Below are 26943 nucleotides of genomic sequence, written 5' to 3'. Positions count from 1 at the left end.
GAGGAAATCCAGGTATATTTCTGCTATGATACCTGAGGCCGGTGACCCCATTGCCAAACCATCTTGTTGATATATGACATTGTCGAAAGTGAAAAAATTATTGAGGATTAGTTTTAATACTGTGATAAAGTCTTGTATCTCTAGTTTGCTTAAGTGGCTGTTTTTGTTTAAATTGTTTATAATTATCAGAATTAATTTTGATACCTGTATGCTTGGGTACATGTTTACAATATCGAAAGAGTGGATAGAATGATCAGGTTGCAAATTAAACTTGTTAAGTTTTTCTACTAGCTCTGATGTGTTTTTAATAGACTTTTTGGATAAAAATTGATAATTTTTTCTTAAGAAACATTGGATGAATTGTGATATTTTGTATAAGGGGCTTGGTCTATAGTTGATAATTGGGCGGATGGGAACTCCGGCTTTGTGAATTTTTTATTTACCGAACAGGAAAAATCCAAACTCATACAAATGAACCCAGGACTCCCCACTGCTAAAGCTCTTCCCAAAATACACAAGGCTGGAGTTCCCATCCGCCCAATTATCAACCATAGACCAAGCCCCTTATACAAAGTATCACAATTCATCCAATGTTTAAGAAAAAATTATCAATTTTTATCCAAAAAGTCTATTAAAAACACATCAGAGCTAGTAGAAAAACTTAACAAGTTTAATTTGCAACCTGATCATTCTATCCACTCTTTCGATATTGTAAACATGTACCCAAGCATACAAGTATCAAAATTAATTCTGATAATTATAAACAATTTAAACAAAAACAGCCACTTAAGCAAACTAGAGATACAAGACTTTATCACAGTATTAAAACTAATCCTCAATAATTTTTTCACTTTCGACAATGTCATATATCAACAAGATGGTTTGGCAATGGGGTCACCGGCCTCAGGTATCATAGCAGAAATATACCTGGATTTCCTCGAATACACCAAAATTGACAATGTATTTGAAAACATTCTCTTTTGGGTCAGATATGTTGATGATGTCTTTGTAATCATGAATGAGAAATCGATTAACGCTTCCACCACCCTCTTAAGACTCAACAATATTGATCCTCATATCAAATTCACACTAGAATCCGAATCAAATCTAAAAATCAACTTTCTAGATTTAACCATCACTAGAAACTCAGATTCTTTCAGTTATAAAATATTCAGAAAACCCACTCAAACAGTCTCCACCATTCGCCAAGATTCAGTGCACCCCCAGTCCCACAAACGAGCCACATACAACAGCCTAGTTCACCGAGCCTTCAACATACCTATGTCCAAGGAAGATCTAAAGAATGAACTCAACACAATCCGCGGAATTGCAAAATTCAACGGCTTCAGCAACCATTTTATAGAAAGGATAATCAATAAACATAAATATCACCCAAAAGTACCCTAAAAAAAGAAACAACTAAACCTCTAACATTTTCCACCTTCACGTTCAACAATGATATCTACAAGTTAACCAATATCTTTAAGAAACAAGGCGTTAAAATAGCCTTCAAATCCAACTATAAGAACATGAACGTTTTACACAATACTTCACACATCAACAGGACCAGCAGTTTTTTTAAAATCAGGAGTTTATAAGATCAAATGTAACACCTGTGGAAAAAACCTACATCAGGCAAACCGGTAGAAACTTCAATATCAGATACCACGAGCACACTATCGCAATAAAATACAACAAGTTTTCAGCCATCGGCCAACACATGCAAGATTATAACCATAATTTCACCAATATCGAACAAGACATGGACATCCTCGTATTAGCAAACAAGGGCCCTTTACTCGACATTATGGAAAATTACTACATACACCTAGACCAATACTGTAACGCCAGTCACAATCTCAATGAAATCTCAGAGAAACCCAACATACTCTTCGATCTATTTATCACTTTCCTCAGAAACAATAATGCAGCCAACCAAAACTCAATCCTAAATTTAATCAAAGGTACTTTTCCGAGACAATTACCCTTTCTCCCGCACCCTTCAACCCCACCTTAAGCCCTCTTCCCCTCCTAAAACCACCTCCACTCTTCCTAAGCCATATATAATTTTATATGTGTCATTGCACATTGCATTCTTCATAATAAGGACTTACTGTTTTCCATGTATATATAATTTTTACAACACTAAGCCCCCTTTTATACTTTGTTCCAAACCTCTTATGTATATTCCTTGTATATTTATTAGCTATTACTCACCTGTCCCATACTAACATCTCTTTTCATTTACCACATTCACTTGTTATTCCATAATAATCTTACCGTTAAAATTAACATGTTCTTAGTATTTTGTCAAGAGTGATCTTTGCTTTGATGTGGCTGATGATGACCCCTAGATGGGTCGAAACTAGTTCCATGTAATTTTAAAATATTGTGAATATATTTTGTATTGAATAGGTGGAAACCTTTACTGTGTTGTTACTCACTTTGTGCATTTGCAAGCTCTCTCATAGACATTCAAAGGCAATGTTGGAGTTGATTAGTAATACCTGTCGACTGCTGTTCTTTAAAGAAAATTCAAAATGAAAAAGGATAACGCATTTTCGTAATAAATGCGTAAATAACGTGGCAGATAGCAGTTGATGACTCATTAAAAATAAAGACTGAAGTAAACGATAAACTTAATTTTAATGTTGTATACGGAAATTAAGTAAGAATGTGATACACCTCAAGATATGGCAGAGTACATCACTGATTTCAGAGGATAGTTCATATTTTCTCACGTCTAGTTAAATTTCGGAAAGACTATTCACACGTAAATTTTTAGCAATGAAGTTTTCATTTCTTTACATGCATTTCAAATATGTTTTCATGATACATATATGGTTAAGTTAGGTGACGTCATTTAAAGAAAAGTGAAATGTTTGCCACAGAAGACTCTGGAGTGATACCGCATTTCTCCGAATCCAAGACGACTTTTTTTCTCAGAATCTCATGCGAAAAATTAAGGGTTGTCTTGCATTTGCGGCCTAACAGTAACAATTACCACTGGCAACTACCACGGTAACCACGCTGCTTCTTTTCATCCCCGCACGCGCGCGCACACACACACACACACAACTTGTTGACAATAAACAACCGCTCTTTATTATATATCGCTAGCCGCGACAACCAGTTGTACAGTGCCTGTGTGTAACGTCACTGGATCTCGGGAAATAGTGAAGAGAGAATGACGTTCTATTAGCCTCTACAAAAAAGTTTCTCAAATCTGCAGAATAGCATCAAAACTTCAGAATTATTTGATAAGACAATCAGCTACGTGGGAAACAATAAGGAAAGGAACGTGATTGTAGCGGGTTATCTCAATTTACCAAATGTCAATTGGGAAGGTAATGTGAACGACAGGAAGCATGACCAACAAATGGCAAATAAGTTAATATGGGAAGGGCCCCTAATTCAGAAAGTGATGGAACCAACTAGAGGGAAGAATATTCTGGATGTGGTGCTGGTAAAACCAGATGAGCTCTACAGAAAAACCGAAGTAATAGATGATATTAGTGGTCACGAAGCTATTTTTGTGGTAATTACAAATAAATGTGAAAGAAAGGAAGAGATTAAAATTAGGACTGTTAGGCAGTACCATATGGCTGATAAAACAGGCATGAGGGAGTTTTTAATAAGTAACTATGATCGGTGGAAAACGGTAAATAAAAATGTAAACAGACTCTGGGTTGGGTTTAAAGCAACTGTTGAAGAATGTGAAAATAGGTTTGTACCTTTAAAGGTAGTAAGGAATGGTAAAGATCCACTATATTATAAAGAGACTAAGAAGGAGGTGCAGGTTGGAAAGAAATAGAGTTAGAAATGGCTGTGGAAGTAAGGAGAAATTGAAGGAACTTACTAGGAAATTGAATCTAGCAAAGAAGTCAGCTAAGGATAACATGATGGCAAGCATAATAGGTGGCCATACTAAGTTTAGTGAAAAATGGAAGGGTATGGATAGGTGCTTTAAGGCAGAAACAGGTTCCAAGAAGGACATTCCAGGAATCATTAATGAACAAGGGGAGAGTGTATGCGAGGATCTTCAAAAGGCAGAAGTATTCAGCCAGCAGTATGTAAAGATTGTTGGTTACAAGGATAATATCCAGATAGAGGAGGTGACTAATATTAAGTATTAAGTATTAAAATTTACCTATGACAGCAATGACATTTACAGTTAGATACAAAAGTTGAAAACTAGAAAAGCAGCTGGAATTGATAAGGTTTCGGGGGATATACCAAAGACAATGGGTTGGGATATAGTACCATATCTGAAGTACTTATTTGGTTATTGTTTGGTCGGAGGAGCTATACCAGATGAATGGAGAGTTGCCATAGTAGCCCCTGTGTATAAAGGAAAGGGTGATAGACATAAAGCTGAAAATTACAGGCCAGTCAGTTTGACATGCATTGTATGTAAGCTTTGGGAAAGCATTCTTTCTGATTATATTAGACATGTTTGTGAAATTAATAACTGGTTTGATAGAAGGCAGTTTGGGTTTAGGGAAGGTTATTCCACTGAAGCCCAACTTGTAGGATTCCAGCAAGGTATAGCAGATATCCTGGATTCAGGAGGTCAATTGGACTGTATCGCGATTAACCTGTCTAAGGCATTTGATAGTGTAGATCATGGGAGACTACTGGCAAAAATGAGTGCAACTGGACTTGATAAAAGAGTGACTGAATGGGTTGCTCTGTTTCTAGAAAACAGAACTCAGAGAATTAGAGTAGGTCAAGCTTTATCCGTCCCTGTAAAAATGAAGAGGGGAATACCTCAAGGCAGTATTATTGGACCTTTATGTTTTCTTATATATATCAATGTTATGTGTAAAGAAGTTGAATCAGAGATAAGGCTTTTCGCAGACGATGTTATTCTGTACAGAGTAATAAATAAGTTACAAGATTGTGAGCAACTGCAAAATGACCTTGATAATATTGTGAGATGGACAGTAGGCAATGGTATGATGATAAACAGGGATAAAAGTCAGGTTGTGAGTTTCACAAATAGGAAAAGTCCTCTCAGTTTTAATTACTGCGTTGATGGGGTGAAAGTTCCTTTTGGGGATCATTGTAAATACCTAGGTATTAATTTAAGGAAAGATCTTCATTGGGGTAATCACATAAATGGAATTGTAAATAAAGGGTACAGATCTCTGCACATGGTTATGAGAGTATTTAGGGGTTGTAGTAAGGATGTAAAGAACATATTTGTCTCTGGTGAGACGCCAACTAGAGTATGGTTTCAGTGCATGGGACCCTTACCAGGATTACTTGATTCAGGAACTGGAAAAAATCCAAAGAAAAGCAGCTTGATTTGTTCTGGGCGATTTCCAACAAAAGAGTAGCGTTACAAAAATGTTGCAAAGTTTGGGCTGGGAAGACTTGAAAGAAAGGAGACGAGCTGCTCGACTAAGTGGTATGTTCCGAGCTGTCATCAGTGGAGAGATGGCGTGGGAGAACATCAGTAGACGAATAAGTTTCGATGGTGTCTTTAAAAGTAGGAAAGATCACAATATGAAGATAAAGTTGGAATTCAAGAGGACAAATTGGGGCAAATATTCATTTATAGGAAGGGGAGTTAGGGATTGGAATAACTTACCAAGGGAGATGTTCATTAAATTTCCAATTTCCTTGCAATCATTTAAGAGAAGGCTAGGAAAGCAACAGATAGGGAATCTGCCGCCTGGGCGACTGCCCTAAATGCAGATCAGTAGTGATTGATTGATGCGAGCCTTCGAATTCTTAGAAAGGCCACGGCTACTCAGTGTCAGATTTATAACGAGTCTACTGTACCTGACGCTTAGTAAAATTAAGTTTTATAGACAGCAGGAACATTTTCGTGATGGACAGTCGTATTGTAAAGATACGTGGAACAGTTAGACTATTGCCGGCAAATTATCAACGGGTTCTCGTCGATATTATGATGTCAATTTTAAGTTAACGGTTATTAAACACTCGGAAATGTAGAATTTTTGAGCAGCCACAAGAAAATACGACATACGACAACTAAAGCCAACATTTGACATTAGCGTGAAGACAAAGATAGCTAAAAAATGCTTACTGTACAAAAAATGCATTCTGTGATCCGCAACAAGGATGCTTTAAAGAAGTCGAAGAAGAAATTGTGAGGCATGTGCACGAAAATCTGAAGGGCAGAATGGCCATACCGTGGTACAATAAACTCGTTCTTTGACCTCCAATGTCCGCGATTAGGCCTATACATCGCCTGCCGCTGAAGCTGGCCGAACCCGGCAAGCGAGACGTGCGTGTAGCGGTAGCCGGTTATATCTGATGCTGAGTAAAAGCAAATACAGTAAAGACAATATGCGACACTAACGGATTTAGCCTTGTTAAAATGGGAGACAATTCGACGGTGGCGCTCCTAGTGACTTGACCTGAAATGTAGCGCTAAAATCAAATAAATGGAAATGCATATAAGAAAATGGATAAATAAATTACGTCTAGAAAGAAAGTGTTATTGAGATATTAACTTCGAAGTTGCTAAAGCAATTCTGGATAAATAAATGAAGAATTATTTAAAAGGTTATTATTCAAAGACTGAAATGAGACATATAAACAAGATGTGAAATGGACTGCTGTGAAATGGCTTGATCTTTCATTTACTGTACGCATTACTTTTTTTGCTTTGTCATTCCTGCCTGAACTTTTACGGTTATATTTGTCTTTTTTCTCATTTAAAAAACATTTTATCATCACATTAAGACACTTGTCAATAAAAATATCAGCACATTCCTTACACACATGAGCAATGAATTAACATTTAAAAGCTGGACAATTTTCCTCTTACCATGAAGCCTACTAACAGAAAGAAAATCTATAAAATCAGCCTCAAAAACATTCAAAACTTCCCTATAAGCAATACTTGCTACTACATTATGGTAAAGCAAATTTGCATCATCATATTGCTTCAACAAAATGTGTACATTTCTTAAGTCACCCATATTTTGTTCAGGATTTTTAAAGTCGCTGGCCTGGAAATGATCTGAACAGATCTTATAATTCTTATATAAGCATAACGTCCCTTCTTTCTTGTACACCTTATCCAAATCACTTCTGTGACATTTCAAAACCCACAGATCACACCTACAACAACACATCGGTATTGAAGGCTAACTGCTGCACTATACAATAAAATATGCGTATTATATTTTAAGCCAGTTAAAATATGGGTCAAGCAGTACTATGAAGTACTATAAAAATCTCTTTGTCACTGGAAGAATATATATGCAAACACAATATTACTTACATTTTCTTGTCACGACGGAAATGAAAGAAAGACCGCGCATTCTTCTCTACTTCATAGTTACTGCAGCCAAACACAGCACATACCTTTCCCCTCATGTTGAGAGGAGATATCAAGGAATGACACACGCTACTATTTAATTATGTCAACTCACTGAAAACACATAAATAACACCAAAAACTTCACACACAAATACACATGGTCTTATGACAGAATCAGTAGTTCTCAGGTCCATCCGCTAGAGAGAGCTCTAATAGCTGTCCCTCGATATCTCGCTGAGTACAGAGACTTACAGTAATTGAAAATTTAGCTTCGTCAGCAGATAAGTACAGTGTCCTTGATCAAAGCCGAGTCCGTTCGGAGATCCGCAAGGCATAACATACAGTTAGACTTAAAAACGACCGGCAAACAGCATACAACATGGCACTGGCTACCATACGTGAAGTAGCGTAACATACGAACTGAAAAACCTGTGCACATACGGCTGTAGACTATTTACAAGATCCAGTGTGGAGGACCAAAAAATGTTTGTTTGCTGGTAAAATAACATCTCTCTGGTAGGTCATTATGTAAAACATATACGGAAGACAATTAACACTAATTCATTATCCATATTTAGATCACATACTTCAGAAACACAATAGAGCACGGCAATCATTGTTAACAGCGTGATAAGCAAAACATAGGAGCTCAAGTTCAAATCTACAATCGATCATTGTTACCAAGACAAGTCCAACAGTCTTTTCAGCCTACTGTTAAGGGTGTCCGACAGAGCAGCTGAGCGGGACACATGAGAACTACTTCAATAATTCAAATACCATAACAAATATAATATCAACAATTATACAAATAAACACATAAGAAAGTCACTGACCCAACACATGCAGTCCATTGAAATTCCGAGAACTTCTTTATTTGATAGACATTTTTCACAAATTATTTTAATGGCCTAGTAAAACTTGGAGCTACTTCGTTTGTGAGTTATTAGCTCTGCTGCAGCGACACATTTTGCTACATCATTTAGAGACTTTGATTTGAGTTTTAAATGAGTTCTTCACATTTAAAGCATGTGTCAACTTGCGGTCTTCTAAATGAAAGGTTGAACCTCTTATGGAATATTTTCAAAAAGAAAGTGTAGGTAACTGCAACATTTAGGTATTTCTCTTTGAAGTGTTCGTACATTAATAGTACATTAAGTTTGACATCAAGGAATTCGACATCCCTTGTTGTATAGTGTCCCTTTTTTGTTGGGTACGATTTGATGTGGCTCTTCACGACAGCAATTTCACCAGAAATAGCATTTCCTGACCTCTGTTTCTCTCGCCTGTCATTAGGACTCTTCCCGTCTGCAAGTAGTGCTCCTAGTCTGGCAGTTCTGTGCTTTAAAATACTGTTGATGCTCAAAAAGGCTTTTTTGCAAATTTCCACACGTACATCGTACAATTTACAGAATACTTGAAATTCTAGCATAGAGGTTTTCTAGTTTCATCATCAGAATCCTTTGAAGATCTCCTTTGTTTAATAGCACAAATTTCTATGAGTGGCTGCAAATACACATCTTGACTATTTTTACAATCCATATCACAAAACTTACTAAAAATGTCTTCCTGATCACTATGTGAAACTCGTTGAAACATTTTCTAGGGCAACCGAAAAGATTAAAGCATATCCATCTAAATTCTGTAACATTCGCGGCACTACGCATAGCAAACGATTATACAAAATAACGTTCAAAATCCAGAAAACTTCTCTTGCTACTTAATTAAAACATAATTTATTTTTATTGTTAATATCACTATTTTATTAACTGGGCAGAAATGTTTTAGGAACCTAACAGTTAATACTCACCCATAATTTTCTCCAGCCGTCTTGGGGCTTAAAGGTTTTCCCAAATAGTTCACATATCCTATGCCTCAGATTCTACTTCTTTTAATTACTTCCTGCTTGTATTCCACACTTTTTACACCTTTTTTGCATTTATTATTTCCTTCAGTGATAACACTAACACCACTTGACTCCATATTGTAACTCGCAGTAACAGTGACACTTGCACTCTGCTTTCGATCGGACAATATATCGCCCCAACTCGAACATTACGGGCAAAAGGCCATCTCTCGAAGAGGTCCGGTTTCTGCATAAAATGTTAAATCCCATGTCACCATACAGATAATTTAGATAGTTCAGATACGTAGCATTTCTGTCTAAAATGATAGCTCTATGTTAGATGACAGTATATGTACCATTAACTCAAAACCACCAAAAAGTGGGAAGACCAGTTTCTGAAATAATTGATTCAGTTATCCCCTTTTTCTAGTTTCTCCAGGAATTCTTCAATATCCTCCTCTTTGTTCCCTGTCTGTGATGCATACACTTGTATGAAGTCCTTCACTTCATTCCTCATTCTAAGTCTCATTTTCATTATCCTGTCACTGATGTATTCTACCATATCCACATACTCCTCCAGCTATTTTAAAATTATCAGACCACCTCCATTTTTCACCTCTTGGCCACCATTCCAGTAAAGTGTATACCTTTCCTCATTCCCTTTTTTCCTTTCCCCTTCCATGCAATTTTGCTCAACCCCCCATCATTTCTATACATTCTTTCTCCATAAAAGCTGATAAAGGTATCATTCTAATCCACTAAGTCTTCACCAACCTTATCTATACAAGCTGCCCTTTCTTTTTCTTATTTTCTGAAAACCGTAAAAGTAGTTAGTGGGACGTAAAGCAAATAACATCTTTTTCTTATTTATCTTTATACTATCTATTTGAATGAACTCACATTGGAAGACAACCATACTTACCGTATCTCCAATTTTACTATCATCAATTTCATCACTGAAGTCTATATCCAAAGGGGTTTCTTCTATCGTTAAAGGTGGCTCTCCATACATCCACTCATATGTCGTAGTATTTCCATGATCTACACAAAAACACAAAGTATTACAGCATATATATATATATATTTACACACACAACATATTAAAAACGAAGGATGCTACCAAACCTGCAACACTTGTTTACAATATAAGGTCAAATGAGAGCAAAAGTTCACAACGGAATTTTGGAAGTTATTATCAATCAGCTCTTTTCTGGACTTTCTTCTGCACCATATCACCTTTTCTAAGTCATCCCAAGAAAGGCAAAATTGTAAAAGCCTACATAAAAGCCATTTTTCATTGTGCTGATGGTTTTATATGTATGTAAATATATTTCTGTTTATATTTCCAAATATTGAGGGTGACTGATAGAATCTGATGATGTTCTTTTGTCATTCTTTGTTTCATAGTGTGTATTTTTGTTCCTTGTTTAATAGTGTGTTATTTTACTGGTATATTATAGTGTAATATTTATACTGAAGACTGGAAACTATGGCCTCCTTTTTAACAAAATAACAAGCTAGTGTTGCACATTTTCAGTAAGCCTTCAAGTTTGCCGTAGACATTTTCAATGTGTCTACTGAACAAGATAGACTTCACCAGCTTAAAACCTTGCCTATTGGTTCTGGTAGCAACCAGGAACATAGAGAAGTTGGATCCCATACTTTCACGCTGCGCTTGTTCCCAGGGGTTGACCACCCAGGGAATTGAAAGTTATTAAAGACTTCTGTTGTGGACCACCGTAGGCAGGTTTCGGTCGTTTCAAAGCCATGTCCAAAATCTTCCTCTCCGTATGCCACCCACTCCGATCAGAGGCCTCTGTAGCCGATCCAAGCAGCCGAGGCAAGTCCCATCTGGTCATAGCAGGTATTACCTGGGGTCAGATGTTGGACGATGCCCAATATGGACCAAGGCAATGAGAACCAGGGCTCCCTTCCTCATATCTTCCATAAATTATGTACCCCACAGCGTGTAAAGAGTGATAAATATAGATTTAAAAAACAATTAATAATACGTTTTCCTGGTATTCGGCTGTGCGGGAACCTGCGTTGTCTAGCAGATGCTACTGCCGACTACATGGTGCTCCTGGCTGACGGGTTGAGGATACCATCTGGGACCCTACCCAAACAGCACGCACATCAAATTTTGATTCGGTCTACAACCAAACCTCAAGAAGAAATAGAAAATAAAGAGGGGACCGATAGCTACATGACCCTTTTAGTTGCCTTCTACAACATGCAGGGATTACCAGTGGATGTATTCAGCCCCTCCCATCCACAGGCAGGACAATTCATAGTACCAAAGCCAAAATCCATTTCCAAGCCTATGTCACCTCTTTTAGTCAGGCATAAGGACTCAGTCTCTTATGACAGACAGAGGATACCATGGGTGTATTCTTCATTAGCGTCCCCTACCCACAAAGGGTAGTAAGGCTGAGTAATAAGTTCAAATGTCAATGCGATGAACGTGACAGAGCCCACCTGATGAGGCCGATGGGACAAGGAACGTCTCTATCAAACATAGAAAGACTACAACACCTTTTGCTAGTGATACCCAACACATCTAGTTCCATGTTGACATTTTACTATTTGAAGTGCTCTGTCTACTATCAAAGTCTACAATCCATAACGAACAAGAGATGTTAGTCCAACCCAGCCTGATAGACACTTAATTTAGCACAAGACAAGTTTGTTCCAACCCATTTGTCATTTCTTATTAAATCAGAAGCAAGAAGATACTCCAAGACAGACCCTGAACATTATGTTTTAAAAACATTTCAATTAGCTCTTTCATGTATTTCATCATTTTATCTATTTACATTATTTAACGTATTTTATAACTGTTTAAGATGTCTTTCCGATGTGTATAGTTGGCTGAAGATGACCCCAACAGTGTTGAAACATATACCATGCTTTTATATGACTAAATTTACCGCTATGTTACTTTATCATAGCGGAATTTCATCAGACTCTTTCTTTCTTAAATAATGTTATTTGCTTTACATCCCATTAACTACTTTTATGGTTTTAGGCGCTCAAATAGATCAGCCTCATGCCAGTAGATTTACTGGCATGTAAAAGAACTCCTACGGGACAAAATTCCGGCACCTCGGCATCTCCGAAAACTAAACAATAGTTAGTGAGACATAAAGCCAATAATATTATCATTATTAAACCACAACACAATATATAGAATTTCAGATGTTGAAAATTGAGCAAAAACACTTTTTTTTTCCTACTATTTGCTTTAGGTCGCACCGACACAGATAGGTCTTACAGCAACGATTGGATAGGAATGGGAACGAAGCGGCTGTGGTCTTAATTAAGGTACAGCCGCAGCATTTGCCTGGTGTGAAAATGGAAAACCACGGAAAACCACCTTCAGGACTGCTTACAGTGGGGTTCAAACCCACTATCTCCCGGATGTAAGCTCACAGCTGTGCACCCCTAACCACACGGCCAACTCGCCCAGTAGCAAAAACACTAAAGGATATTGGTAAAACTATCAGTGATGCAGGAACCGTGATGAAAATCATTGGTAGGCTGCCTCTGAAATACAAGAATTTTCTGTTTTCTGAAAGGCACAGCGTTCTATAATGAAGATGCATGTATGTATGTATGTGTATGCACGGTTATTAGTTGCTCGGCAAAATCAAACTAGCAAATGTAACTGCTCAATTAATTATTTAATTGCTAACATGAGCAAATTAAAAATGCTTTTATGGAGGAACCCAAAAGTAAATGTCTTCTGGTCAGTCAAAAAATTAATCACGAAATCCAAATCTTACTAAGGTGAATGTTGTGTAATAGGCCTACTGTTGTTGAAAAAGAGGTCACATTGCACATTACTGCGAGGAGAAGGATAAACAAAAATCAATCAAACAAAGACAAGGAGAATTTTTTGCTTTTCACACTAAATTCTCTGGAGCAACAGACAACACAAGTAATTTATTTATTTATTTATTTGGCGTATGATGAATAATGACAACCCATAAACTATTTACACAACCAGTGAAAGATGAGTACAAAGTAAATACAAATTATCATATCTATACAGTCAAAGAAAGCAATTTACAAAGTTTGAAAGTACAAGAAGAAAACACAATATATTTACATCGCTATCCACCTATCAACTCTGACAGTTCATATATACACACTGAGTGCGAGTGATGTACATGTCACTAAATGTGAATGTCCAAACCCGCCACCCACTTCACTGCTTCGGGTGTTGCTGTGTTGAGGTCTTCCATGGTGCCAGTGAAAGCACGGAGTGGACATTCCTGCACTATATGTTTCATTGTTTGTCGAACCTCCCCACAATCACAGTATGGAGAAACTGACCAGCCCCAGGTGTGTAAAGTAGATGCTGTTCTACCTACTCCACATCTCATGCGGTTTAGTCTACTCCAGGTGCAACGTGGCAGATCAAAGCCTGCCAGCTTTGTGGATGGGTTATTAATACCCACTATTGCCCGAGCTGGGGATAAAGACCACTCTGTTAACCATTTAGAGGTGGGGTTGAATTCACTAGATGTTATATTCACGGCTGTCTTCCAAGCAGGCTGGCGAGACTTCAGGCGTGTGCATTTCTGTCTGATATCCTCATGAACAGGTAGACGTTCATTCTTTAGCATTCTGGTCCATAGCTGAAAAAGGGCCTTCTGTCTCCTGATAAACACAAGTAATGTTTGAATTACAAGGAGTGGAGCATCTGCTCACGTGACATTTCAGACATTATTTTTCCATGTTACACAAAGCTGACCCAGGCACAACTGTTGTTCTCACCACTTCCTGTTTTGGGAAAAAGATGTACTACAATCCAAAAGAAATCTGTTTTCCGAAAGCATTATTGCTAAAGAGGGTTGGTCAGTTATTAATGATGATGTTTGTTGTTTAATAATAATAATAATAATAATAATAATAATAATAATAATAATAATATTTGTTTTATGACCCACTAACTACTTTTTAAGGTCTTCGGAGACGCCGAGGTGCCGGAATTTAGTCCCACAGGAGTTCTTTTACGTGCCGGTAAATCTACCGACACGGCGCTGTCGTATTTGAGCACCTTCAAATACCACCGGACTGAGCCAGGATCGAACCTGCCAAGTTGGGTTTGTTGTTTAAAGGGGCCAAAGAGCTAGGTCATCGGCCCAGGTTGATTATTAGCAGGGACGATCATATTGACATCTTTGACAATTTCAAGTTGGCTGCCAGTGCAATTCTGGATCAAAATAACATTTATATAATGCTATTAGAACAAATGTGTCACACCAGGCATTTCAAGCTGCTGAGGACAGTTTATAACTGTGGCACGACAGGCTTAGTCATGTAAATACTTCACCCATTCGAGACATAATAAAGAAAGAAACAAACTGACATTACCTTAGAAAAACAAAGATTTCTTTGTGAATTGTGCTTATATGGCAAACATCATCATTCTCCACAATCATCCAAAGATGTTAGAAGAGAGAAGATTGGCGCACAAATATACTGAGATATTTGTTGACTAACGTTGATGAAACAGTTGGAGGAGCAAAATACTTTGTACATTTAAATTACAGTGCATCTGTTTATCTAACAGTTTATTAATTTATTAAAAAAAAAAAAAGTCGTCTTGTAAAATTTAGGGATTATTTGAAGATGTCTGACAAGCAATTTAGCTACAGGGTAAAAACATTTCAATGCAACAACAACAGAAAGAAGTATATAAGTGAAGATTTTGTAGGTTTTCTGAAGAGAGAGGGAATTATTTTAGAAAACAGTTCCTTATATGCCTCAACAAAATGGCTGCATTGAGAGCAAAATGCGTGTGGTCTTGGAGACTACAAGGTACATGGTGCATGCAATGAACGTACCAAAAAAAGTGTGAGTTGAAGCGGTCAACACAACCATGTATCTCTTGAATAGAACCACGACAAATGGGATGGAAGATGCAACATCAATGGAGACATTCATAGGAAGAAAGCTTTCAATAATAGAGGCTGCACTGGTTTCCTGCACATATAGGATAGTAAAAGGACCAAACTTGATGGAAAATCTCAAAAGTTCATAATGGCAACTCAGATTATTTTTTATAAAAGTATCCTATCAACAATGGCTAGAAGGCAGTTCAAACTCAGCCACAAAATTTTCAAGATCTCTTAAGAACATGTAACCGGGCGAGTTGGCCGTGCGCGTAGAGGCGCGCGGCTGTGAGCTTGCATCTGGGAGATAGTAGGTTCGAGTCCCACTATCGGCAGCCCTGAAGATGGTTTTCCGTGGTTTCCCATTTTCACACCAGGCAAATGCTGGGGCTGTACCTTAATTAAGGCCACGGCCGCTTCCTTCCAACTCCTAGGCCTTTCCTATCCCATCGTCGCCATAAGACCTATCCGTGTCGGTGCGACGTAAAGCCCCTAGCAAAAAAAAAAAAAGAACATGTAGACAATAGGGTCCAAAAAGAAAAGAAAAAACCGTAGTCTTAGAAAATAACAATCAAGAAAATCAAGTCAAAGATTATGTTCTCCGTGATAACAATCAAATACAGCCCCACTGTCCTCAGCCCTAATATGGCTTTCCACGGTTTCCTATTTTCACACCGGGCAAATGATGGGGCTGTACCCTAATTAAGGCCACAACTGATTCCTTCCCACTCCTAGACCTTTCCTATACCATCGACGCCATAAGACCTACTGTATCGGTGCGACGTAAAGCAAATTGTAATGTGTTTCGAGAAAACATCATTCTCTTCTTCAGCAAAAGAGTATTTACCAAAATCACAATGACTTGATTGCAAACTCACAGCCGCGCAACCCTAACCGCACGGCCAACTCGCTCAGTAAGCACAACTACATTTGTGAGAAATTGGAAGACAGGACCATCAATGTGATCTTCATTCCTTCTGCAGAACAAATAGCAGATCTGCTTACTAAGTCCATTCCTCACATTATTTCAGTACAAGGTTCTGTACATTTCAAGCTTAAGTTTAAATAAAGAAATAATTATGGTTATTTGGAAACCAATTTGATAATTTAAGAAGTCTAACCACAGAATACAAGGAAAGTAGTTTAACACTAACCTAAAACTTACCAATAATGTATTTCAGCAATGATACACTGCCTCCAGTATGTTCCTCACCCAGAACAAACTTCACAAAAGCTGAATAAAATTCAACAGCAGGGCTTAGTAATTTTGCATTATCAGCAACTTTAGTATAGATTTCTGGAAGTTCTTTAACTCTCTCAGCTAATTCATGTTTAATTTTTTGCCCAGGAATTCCAAGTTGTTTGCACATTGTCTGAAATTCACCCAAGACTAAACTTTTGGTCTTCAGGTAGCCTTTCTCTTTCTTGTCACATTCCTTTAACAACAACAACAACAACAAAATATCAACGAGTGATGATTATTTACAATGGCAAAAATTGAGATAACAATTACATATTAAAATATTACAAATAATGTTGCCAATAAAGGATGCAATCTGTCAATCTGAAGAGAAAACCAATCTGTCAATCTGAAAAGAAAACCAACTGACGATTTAAAAAAAAAATGCAAATAGAAAATATCTATACCTACATCATCATCATCATCATCATCGGTTTGCACTTCCAGACAGGCGGGTAGGGTGTTTGAAAACGAGTGTCTTCCAAAGTTGCCTGTTCAAAAAGATTGTGTTGTCCATGACAGATTCCCAATTCCATCTTCTTCTCTCAACGTCTTCCCTCAGTTGGTCCATCCATCTTCTTCTTGGTCTTCTCCCTGTTATTCTCTTTCCCAAATAAGCACCATTCGTTCAACATGCCCAAACCATTGAAGTCTAGATGATCTAAGTCTTTCCTCCATCGATTCATTTAGACCTAGGTTAGATCGGATCTCATCATTTTTCACATGATCAAGTCGTGTCTTTTGGAAGGCAGTTCTAGGAAATTTCATTTCACAGGCTTGAATCCTACTACAATCCTTTGATGTTAGTGTGCAAGTTTCCAGAGAATATGTAAGGGTGGGAATGAAATATGACTTATACAAGGTCATTTTTGTTCTTTGTGGGACCTTCTCATCCCATAGTAGGTGTCGAATAATACTGTAAAAGTTAGAGCCTTTGGTTACTCTGTTATTTCTATCAAAACTCTATAGCCATTACGCTTCCTAAATATCTGAATTGGTGTAGGCTACTTCAACTTGGTAGTCCTGTATTTTTATGTTGCATTCTGTATTATGACTGCTGATTTTCACTGGGCGAGTTGGCCGTGCGGTTAGGAGCGCGCAGCTGTGAGCTCGCATCTGGGAGATAGTGGGTTCGAACCCCATCGTCGCCATAAGACCTATCTGTGTCAGTGTGACGTAAAGCCACTAGCAAAAAGCTGATTTTCAATGCTACTGTTTTTGATGGGTTCAATTTCATTCCATAATCATCAAACTTCTTACACCATACATTCAGATTATTTTGCACTCCCTCCTCGGTTTCATCCCATATTGCCACATCATCTGCAAACACCAGAGCCTGAAGATCTTTATTACCTTTTCCTTTTAGTTCCTTTAAAATAGTATCCATAACTGCTATGAACAGAAGTGATAAGGCACTCCCCTGTTGTACTCCTTTGGTTGTATCGAACGATTCAGAGTGACCATCTCCAATACTGACACAGCTTCTGCAATTGGTATATAGCATTTGGATCTTCCTAATAAGGTACTCCAGTACACTAAGTTTTCTGAGACTTTTCCAAATAGTTGATCTAGGAACATTATTGTACGCCTTTTCAAGGTCCATAAACACATTAATTAGGTCTTTTCCTCTTTCCCAGTGTTTCTCTGCGAACATCCTCAAAGCAAGTATCAGGCCAGTTGTGCTTCTTCCAGCCTTAAAGCCATGTTGTTCCTCTTCTAAGATAGGCTCTAGTATATCCCTTACTCTGGCTTCGATGATCTCCATAATTTTAAGGTCGTGTGATAAGAGGGTAATGCCATAATTTTCACTTTTCCTTCTGCTCCCTTTCTTAATGATATGTACTATCACCCCTTTTGTCCAATATGGGATATCTTCCTCTATTGTTTTCTGTCCTACATCCTCAACAGAGATCTCATTAGGGCCATTTAGGAGCTTGTCAAAATACTGTCACATTGTATCTGTAATATCTTTCATATTGCAAACTATATTCCCATCTGCTGTCTCCAGAGCTGTAATTGCTTCTTTATCTGATCTTTTACTTTTAACTATTTCATATATCATTTTCATATTCCCTTTACTGACTTCTTCCAGTTTATTTGCTTGCTTGTTGTTTTAAGGGGCCTAACATCGAAGGTCATTGGCCCCCAGTTTATTTGTAAATTCTATCCAACTTTTTTCTTCCCGTACAATTCTCTTGACTTCCAACTTCCTGTATCTATATTCTTTTGTCATCTCTTCCAATTTATTGTTGTCTATTCCGACGCTGTTGATTCTTCTGTCAGACTTAGCCACATCAAGAACTGTTTTGGCTTGATTCCCTTTATTATGGCTTCTTTCACTTTATCATTCCACCAAGATGTTCTTCTAACTCTTCTGCTTGTTCTTCCACATATTTTATCTGCTTTACCAAATCATTCCATTCTTCATTACCTTTCTTTGTGTCTGTTATTGGTATTTTAGCTCTGATTTCCTATGGAAACTGCTGTTTGACTTCCAATCCTTCAATTTCCAGTCTTTAATTCATGGTTTCTTCTTCTTGTTTACTTTAATAACTTTAATGGTCACTATCAAGGCTCTCACTAGGTATCACTTTTACATCATGCACCTTTTCTCCACTTGACCTATCTGTGATGACAAGTCCTATCACTGATCTATACTGACCATCCCAGCTGTATCTCGTTATCTTGTGGCTATCCCGTTTCTGAAACCACGAGTTCTTCACGAGAAGTTGGTTTCTTGTACATAGATCAAGCAGAAGTTCACCCTCCTCATTTCTATTACCAAATCCATATGGACCAATAATTCCTTCATAACCTGACCTATCAGTTCCTACTTGGCATTAAAATCCCCAATTATCTTTATGATCTCTTCATCAATGATGTCCTCTAGTTTTTCTAGAAAGCTTGCTTTTTGATCATCGCTAAAACCCTGTTGGGGAGCATAAACTTGGATCACAGTTTGAGTTTCTCCATTTAGGCATATTTTAGCTTTGATTAATCTCTCATTGATGAATGAGACATCTGTTACACTATCAATGTCTTTATGGAGTACAAAACCAACTCCATTCCTTGCCACTGCAGGATTACCACTCCAGTATAATTTACATCCGCCCTCTAACATTCTTGTGTTGCAAACCTTCCATTTGGTTTCACTTAGCCCTAGGATGTGAATATGTCTACGGTTCATTAAATCCGTGATTTTGTTGCATTTTCCTGTTAGAGTCATAACGTTTAAGGATCCAATCTGAAGCTTGTTTCTATGATTGGTTCTTCTCGTACATCTTGAATGAACATCGGACATGACGTCATCATTAGTTCCAAGAGTACTTGAAGTATTGTTAACATCCAGAATATGTTTCTTTCCGAGGCTCGTTTTCGTTTTGAAAGCAACTGCATAGTACTCCTGTACTGTCTTGCTAGGCCTAACTTACTAGAGGATTTTCTTTCAGAGTGGTCTCCCTTAGCCTTTGGCAGTCCCCTGACTTACTGCAAGGCAGCAGCTAATGAATTTATGTGTTATTTCCCACACAAAGGTCTCATTTTATCCATCCTTCTAAGGGAAAACTCCTCTGCTCACAGCTATTGGTTTTCCCTTAGTTTGCCTGCTTTGGTATCGGTCGCCAGACCCTCGGCCAGACAGTCACAGGTAGTACCGTCTACTGTCGCATACGGTAGCAGAATATATTCTCACCTGACCTTCTATCTAAACCTACAGTACCGTGCAAATTGATCTGAACAAACTTGTTTTTCATAAATTTCCCAATGGTTGACAAGAGTGGGTTACACATTGCTTAATCTTAGGTCCTGCACTCTCTATGCATTCTTTTTCAATGGTAATTAATCTGTGTGTATGTTGTTTTAGGTTAAAAGTATACTTATTTTGATATGTATAACTGTTAAGGAGTTCTGAGATTTCCTTGCACGATTAGTAATATCTGTCTCCAACGGATATGATTCCCAGGAAGCACACTGCAATTGTAAACTTATCTCAGAATACTTTCATGAAATAAAGGTGTAGGTACTGTAAATAGAATTATTCAGCTGCACAGACTGGCTCAACTTCACTGAAGAAGGTGAACTGTGCCAAGGGAAGGAAAAAAAAAAAAAAACACACCAACTGATGAACATTTTCTCTTCAGAAGCAGCAAATCAAACCCCAGTCTCACTGATGACGACTTGGCTCGCAAACTGGGGAAAAGCGGAGAGAATCTGTACGTTAATAATGTTCATCATAGACTTCTGGCAGGTGGAAGGAAAGCCCACAAACCTGTAAAGAAACACCTTCTAACAGGAGACACATACAGGAAACATCTCTTGTGAGTGCACAGTTATCAGGAATGGACAATGGAAGAAAGTTCTTTTCTCTGACAAGACGTGAAGAAATTCTTCAGCAAGAACAAACCTTTTGTCTTAAGTGTAGCCAGGGAACGTGTGAGCTATTTGCAAAAGGACACCCATAAAACTTTATGTACATACATATTCATTATAGACTTATGACTTTCCGTGTTCACTCTGCAAGAATTTCATAAACGCCTCCACAATACTCTAGCTCTGTGGCCTGAAGTAGTTCTATACCTCTTATCTTTCAATCATTAGAAACTGAGCTTAACCACTGTCATCTTAGTCTCCTTCTATTTCTCATTATTCTCATAGGCAACGTATCTTGCTCCATTTGCCTCACATGGTCCCACCACTGGAACTGGTTATGTGTCCAGCTTCACCCTTCCGAGTTCCTTCCTAACTCAGCTTATATTTCCTCATTCCAAGCACTCTCCTGCCATTGTTCCGACAATCATTCTCGATACTTTCATGTCTGTTACTTCTAACTTATGAATAAGGTAACAAACTAACAGCAGGATAGCGAGAAGGCATTCACTACCCCGGTAGATTATAATAAGAACATCTACTAGGCATTCATTTCAAGGGCACGGCAGGATTGTTTGATCTGCTCTATTTACATCTGGACAAAATCCTCACAGGACGATTTTGTTCAATAAACTACGTACCATGGGGGCAACTCATTCTAAAGTGGTAGCAACCTATAACCTGTGGAGGATAAGATCTTAGCAGGGTTTTTAAGAGCAAGACCATGGATGTTAATTGTTTTAATTTTGACTTCATCCAAGAGATCAACGGTGGTTTTTTTAATATGATCTTTTAAAGTGCTTCCTCAACATTAAGAACAAACATAACAGCTATTAATGCAATTTAGACAAGCATTATAGAGGGAGGAAGAGAGAGAGAGTTAATTTATTTATTTTATCATATTTTTAACCATTTATGTTTTAAGAGAGAGTTAGTGTGTGTAAATTAATTTCTTACATTTTTTAACTATTTGTGTTTTTAGTGTAAGTTAGGTTAATGCATCTTTGAATACAAGGAATTTTTGTTTAGGGCCTATGATATCAAGTTCGCTAATGAAGGGAGTGGCCATCTCTCGAAACATGTACGAATAGTAATTGTGCAAACTAACAAGTTTATAATAAATATTGACAGGGCGGACCTAACAACTACCCATGGAATTTTTTTATGAGCTTAGTCAATACAGACCAATCGAGGACCAAAAATGGTCAAATTTGTTGAGGACTGTGCATATCAGAAAGCACAATACATATCTAAATAACTTATAACCATTCATTGGCAGCCCTGGCAGTGCTGTACATGTAGAATACACCCGCGGTACCCCCTGCCTGTCGTAAGAGGCGACTAACAGGGGCCCAAGGGGCTCTCAACTTGGGAGTGTGGATTGGCGACCACGGGGCCCTTAGCTGAGTCTTGGCATTGCTTCCACTTACTTGTGCCAGGCTCCTCACTTTCGTCTATCATGTCCGATCTCCCTTGGTCAACTCTTGTCCTTTTCCGACCCCGACAGTATTAGAGCATTCGAGGCCTAGGGAATCTTTCATTTCACGCCCTTCGTGGCCCTTGCCTTTCTTCGTCCGTTACTTCATCTTTCGAAGTGACGGATCCCTTCTTTCTTCTTCTTTTCTCTCTCTCCTTACCCCCTGTGGGTGGGGGACGCAGACGAATAATACACCCACGATATCCCCTGCCTGTCATGAGAGGCGACTAAAAGGGGCAACAAAGGGATGATTGAATTAGAACCATGAAACCACTCTTGATTCACACCATCATGCGGGGAACACCATGGGTTGCCTGTACTTGCGAGTTGTACCACTATATTCGGTACGAAATGGGTTTGTGATTAGTAGCAGCCTGGCCAGGGGGGTTTCCAGTACCTGCACGTCGTACCCATGTCAGCAACACCGCAGGTCTGGGCGTTGCCTGCGAGTTGTACTATTATATGAGCGACACCGTGGGTCTGCGTTGCCTGTGATTAGTATCCACTATGTGAGGAAAACCACGGGGCCCGTGGGACCGGCACCCATGACTAGTACACCTAGGTGAGGAAACTCATCGGTTTGCGTTGGCTCTGAGTGGCACCATTGTGTGAGAAACACCATAGGTCTGCGTTACCTGTACGAAGTACAATACTTGTGAGTAGTATCATCTTGTGTGGAACACCGTGAGTCTTCGCTACTTTTGATTAGTACCCCAACATGACAAATACCATGGTTCTACCTTACTCGCGACATGTACCATTCTGTGGGGCCTTAGACGTGGATTTTGCACCCCTGTAGACATCAAGCATCATTGTGCTTTATGAGTGGTCCCTTGGTCAGTAATACTATTATTTGCGATCCTTTTTTGAGCCTGATCCACTGTTTTGGTTTGTTTTTTGTTTTATTTATTGTTGGGTTCATGTCCATCCCTTCATTCTTCACGACATTTTTTATTTTATTTTGGTCAGTGGATGAAATTGAAATTTTTGTTATTTCATTCCGTACCATTAGGGGCCGATGACCTCGATGTTAGGCCCCTTTAAACAACAAGCATCATCATCGTCTGGCAGTGCTGTAAAGTATCTGGGTGGACAAGTGCAGGCAAAATGTGACGTCATGCTGTTACTGCGCCAATTAATGTTTTGCCTAAGAACTTTTTTTTTTAAAAAAGAGTATAGGAGCAATATAAATCTAGGGTAGGGAGAGGTAAATATGAGACAAAATCAAAACTTTCATTTTCATTTAAATTATTGTAAGTGATTAAAATGATGTTAAATGGCATGCTGAATTCAATTTTACTTCAGTGTATATACTTCTTTGTTAAAGAAAATAAAACTCTGTCTTTTTTTACATGACAATTGGGGTAAAAAGAAGACAGTGTGGGGCAAATAAAGGACAGCATTATATCTCCATACAAAAAATAGCTAGAGCAATAGGAGTGCAAAACTGAGACACGGCACGTTTCTTTTAGTATAATGTGCTGAAAAAATTATAATTTTGTCCAATAAAAGTCTATTTTTACACAAAGTAAATAAGCGGCTGATGTGTTTTAGGCACTAATTTATGACAATTTTTTTTTTTTTGCTAGTGGCTTTACGTCGCACCCCACACAGATAGGTCTTATGGCGACGATGGGATAGGAAAGGCCTAGGAGTCAGAAGGAAGCGGCCGTGGCCTTAATTAAGGTACAGCACCAGCATTTGCCTGGTGTGAAAACGGGAAACCACGGAAAACCATCTTCAGAGCCGCCACAGTGGGGTTCAAACCCACTATCTCCTGGATGCAAGCTCAAAGTCGCGCACCTCTAACCGCATGGCCAACTCGCCCGGTTATTATGACAATTAACAGTTCAAGAAAATATTGAAAACAAACATTCTAGATAACCTGCAAACATTATTTTTCAAATACATCAACAGGCTGTGAGAGCCTCCGTGGCTCAGGCGGCAGCACGCCTGCCTCTCACCGCTGGGTTCCTTGGGTCAAATCTCGGTCACTCTATGTGAGATTTGTGTTGGACAAAGCGGAGGCGGAACAGGTTTTTCTCCGGGTACTTCAGTTTTCCCTGTCATATTTCATTCCAACAACACTCTCCAACATCATTTCATGTCATCTGTCATTCATTAATCGTCGCCCCAGAGGAGTGCGACAGGCTTCGGCAGCCAGCACAATTCCTGCCCTCAACGCTAGATGGGGGTTTATTCATTCCATTCCTGGCCCGGTCGACTGACTGGAAACAGGCTCTGAATTTTTATCAACAGGCTGTAGAAAACAATATTACTCTACAGTAGCTTCACTAGTACCAATCATAGGCCTAGGCTAATTCTAAATATCTGCTCTGACTCCTTCCTGAACTGTCTTTCTTTTTCTCCTCTTGATTATTTACTTTTTAAACTGAATGGGAAATATGAAAACAGCACTTTTCACCATTAACTCGGCAGCACTCCAAAGATAAACCAATATAGATGCCTTTCAGCATGAAAACAGAGCAGCCAACTATGCAAATACATTTTTCTTTTTTTTATTATTATTATTATTTTTTTTTTTTTGCTATTTGCTTTACGTCGCACTGACACAGATAGGTCTTATGGCGACGATGGGATAGGAAAGGCCTAGGAGTTGGAAGGAAGCGGCCGTGGCCTTAATTAAGGTACAGCCCCAGCAGCAAATACAAAATAACAAAAGATGTTTGGCAAGCACATTTGAAAGTTTTCCTGCCAAAATTTTCATGCATACAAAATTAATTTGGTGTAAATTTATTAAATCTATTTTATGTGATTTCATTGCAAGATGTGCTTTTATGCATATTAAAGAGTGCTGTGAATCAAATACATTGTTTTCTTTAAATGGTGTTCGTGATAAGCTTGTCTTTTATTTGCCCCACTTTCTGTGTCTCTTATATTTAACCCTCCCTACCCTACATATTACAAACAAAGCATCAACTTACCACCTGTAATTGCTTGCACTTGGCTATTTGCTTCTTGATACTGGGCACTTCATAATTGACATTTCTTATTAGCATCTGTGCAACTTCTGCTAAATAAACATTATCCTTTTCATAAAGTTTAACAATTTCTTGCCAATCCTTCATTCGTTGTGATCCATAAGATCCGAAGAAATTTTTACTACTGGCTTCTGTTTCTTTTAGGATATCAATTATTTTTTTACAGTGAAAATAGTTGATGTCTAAGATAAAAAAACATGAAAATATTAATTAATCTGACCAAAATGTAACACAAAATTAACAGGTTAAATACTGATATTGTTTTTCTCATGCGTTTAATATTCTCAAATACTTACATGATCCCGACAGTAGCTTAGCAATTCCTTCATGAACTGGCATGTCCTGAATTGCATTGTTAATTTTCTCTCTAATAACCAAAACCTGAGTCTGCCAATCTCTATTTACGTGTCGACGGCTAATAAGCCAATCTAGAAGTTTGTTCGTGTGGATGTCAATGGGTATATTCTGCTCCTGTACATATTAAAGACATAAAACACATTTATGAAATTTCACTATCAGTAATATCAGCCATATGTTTCCTCAACGTCACACCAACAGTGAGACGTATTCAAGATATAATATGGATAAATCAACAACAAATTCAAAATTTTATTGCAATAAGAATCAGTGAAAAAATACCATAACGAGAAAAATACAATTGTGTTTGTACTTAGCGCTGCAAAATTACGAACGTGTCATACTCATGTGCGCGGCCATGCTGTTTCTATGGTCAGTCTCCTGTTATTTTGCACCAACATTCCAATATCAAATTCCCGTCAGGGGAAATTATAGGATTAAAAATATGTCAAAAAGCAGGCCAAACCACTTCTCTTACATGATCCTAGTCGATGCATGTCTGAACGTGTGAGAAGCATACACGAGAGGAATAGAGAGCTTTAACAGGGAAAGAAGAAATAAGAGAAAGACACACACACACTCACGTCGACATATCTCATAGTAACCAAATACAGTAGAGGCAATACGCGACACTTACGGATTTAGCCTTGTGCGAGACAATTCGACAGTGGCGGTCCTAGTGATTTGACCTATAAAAAATCGCGCTAAATTCAAATATCAATGGAAATGTATATATATATACGGAAATGGATAAATAAATTACGTCTAGAAAGAAAGTGTTATTGAGATATTAACTTCGATGTTGTTAAAGCAATTCTGGATTAATGAATGAAGAATTATTTTAAAAGCCTGAAATTAGACATATAAACAAGATGTGAACTGGACTGCTGTGAAATGGCTTGATCGTTCATTTATGCACTACTTTTTAGTTTTAGCATTCCTGCCTGAACTCTTACGGTTGGATTTGTTTTTTTTTTTCTCATTTAAAAACATTGTATCATCACATTAACACACTTGTCAATAAAAATATCGGCACATTCCTTACACATATGATGCAATGAATTAACATTTAAGAGCTGGACAATTTTCCTCTTAACATGAAGCCTACTAACAGAAAGAAAATCTATAAAATCCCGGCTTTAATCTGAGAAGAGGGATAAAAGAAAGAAAAGTATGAAAATGTTATCCATAGTGATGTTTTGAGGAATATTTACGTACAATTAGAGTAAAAATGTAACATACCCTTGGATGTATAGTCGAGGATTTTTAAAGTCGCTAGCCTGGAAATGATCGGAACAGATCTTATAATTCTTATATAAACGGAACGTCCCTTCTTTCTTGTACACCTTATCCAAATCACTTCTGTGACATTTGAAAACCCACAGAACACACCTACAACAACACATCGGTATTGAAGGTTAACTGCTGCACTATACTGTACAATAAAATATGCG

The 26943-nt window shown here is 38.0% G+C and overlaps 1 protein-coding gene across 4 annotated transcripts in view; it reads right to left on the bottom strand.

The window, feature by feature from the left end:
* Positions 1-25858, bottom strand: part of LOC136864202 (CDK5 regulatory subunit-associated protein 3) — a 113996-nt gene extending 88138 nt beyond the window's left edge. The window contains exons 1-5 of one of the 4 annotated variants that reach the window (XM_067140887.2): positions 25772-25858; positions 25429-25603; positions 25076-25314; positions 16214-16484; positions 10068-10186 (exon numbers count right to left, since the gene is read on the bottom strand). In XM_067140887.2, coding sequence (XP_066996988.1) covers positions 10068-10186; positions 16214-16484; positions 25076-25314; positions 25429-25603; positions 25772-25774 — 807 coding nt within the window. In that variant the 5' untranslated portion in view covers positions 25775-25858. The remainder of the gene's footprint in view (positions 1-10067; positions 10187-16213; positions 16485-25075; positions 25315-25428; positions 25604-25771) is intronic. The other 3 variants (XM_067140897.2, XM_067140906.2, XM_067140925.2) reach the window with 3 other exon arrangements.
* Positions 25859-26943: the final 1085 nt, after the last annotated feature.

The sequence above is a fragment of the Anabrus simplex genome, chromosome 1, assembly GCF_040414725.1.
Source record: "Anabrus simplex isolate iqAnaSimp1 chromosome 1, ASM4041472v1, whole genome shotgun sequence".
In the NCBI taxonomy this organism is placed as follows: Eukaryota; Metazoa; Arthropoda; class Insecta; order Orthoptera; family Tettigoniidae; genus Anabrus; species Anabrus simplex.
This window is presented reverse-complemented; position numbering and strand designations above follow the sequence as displayed.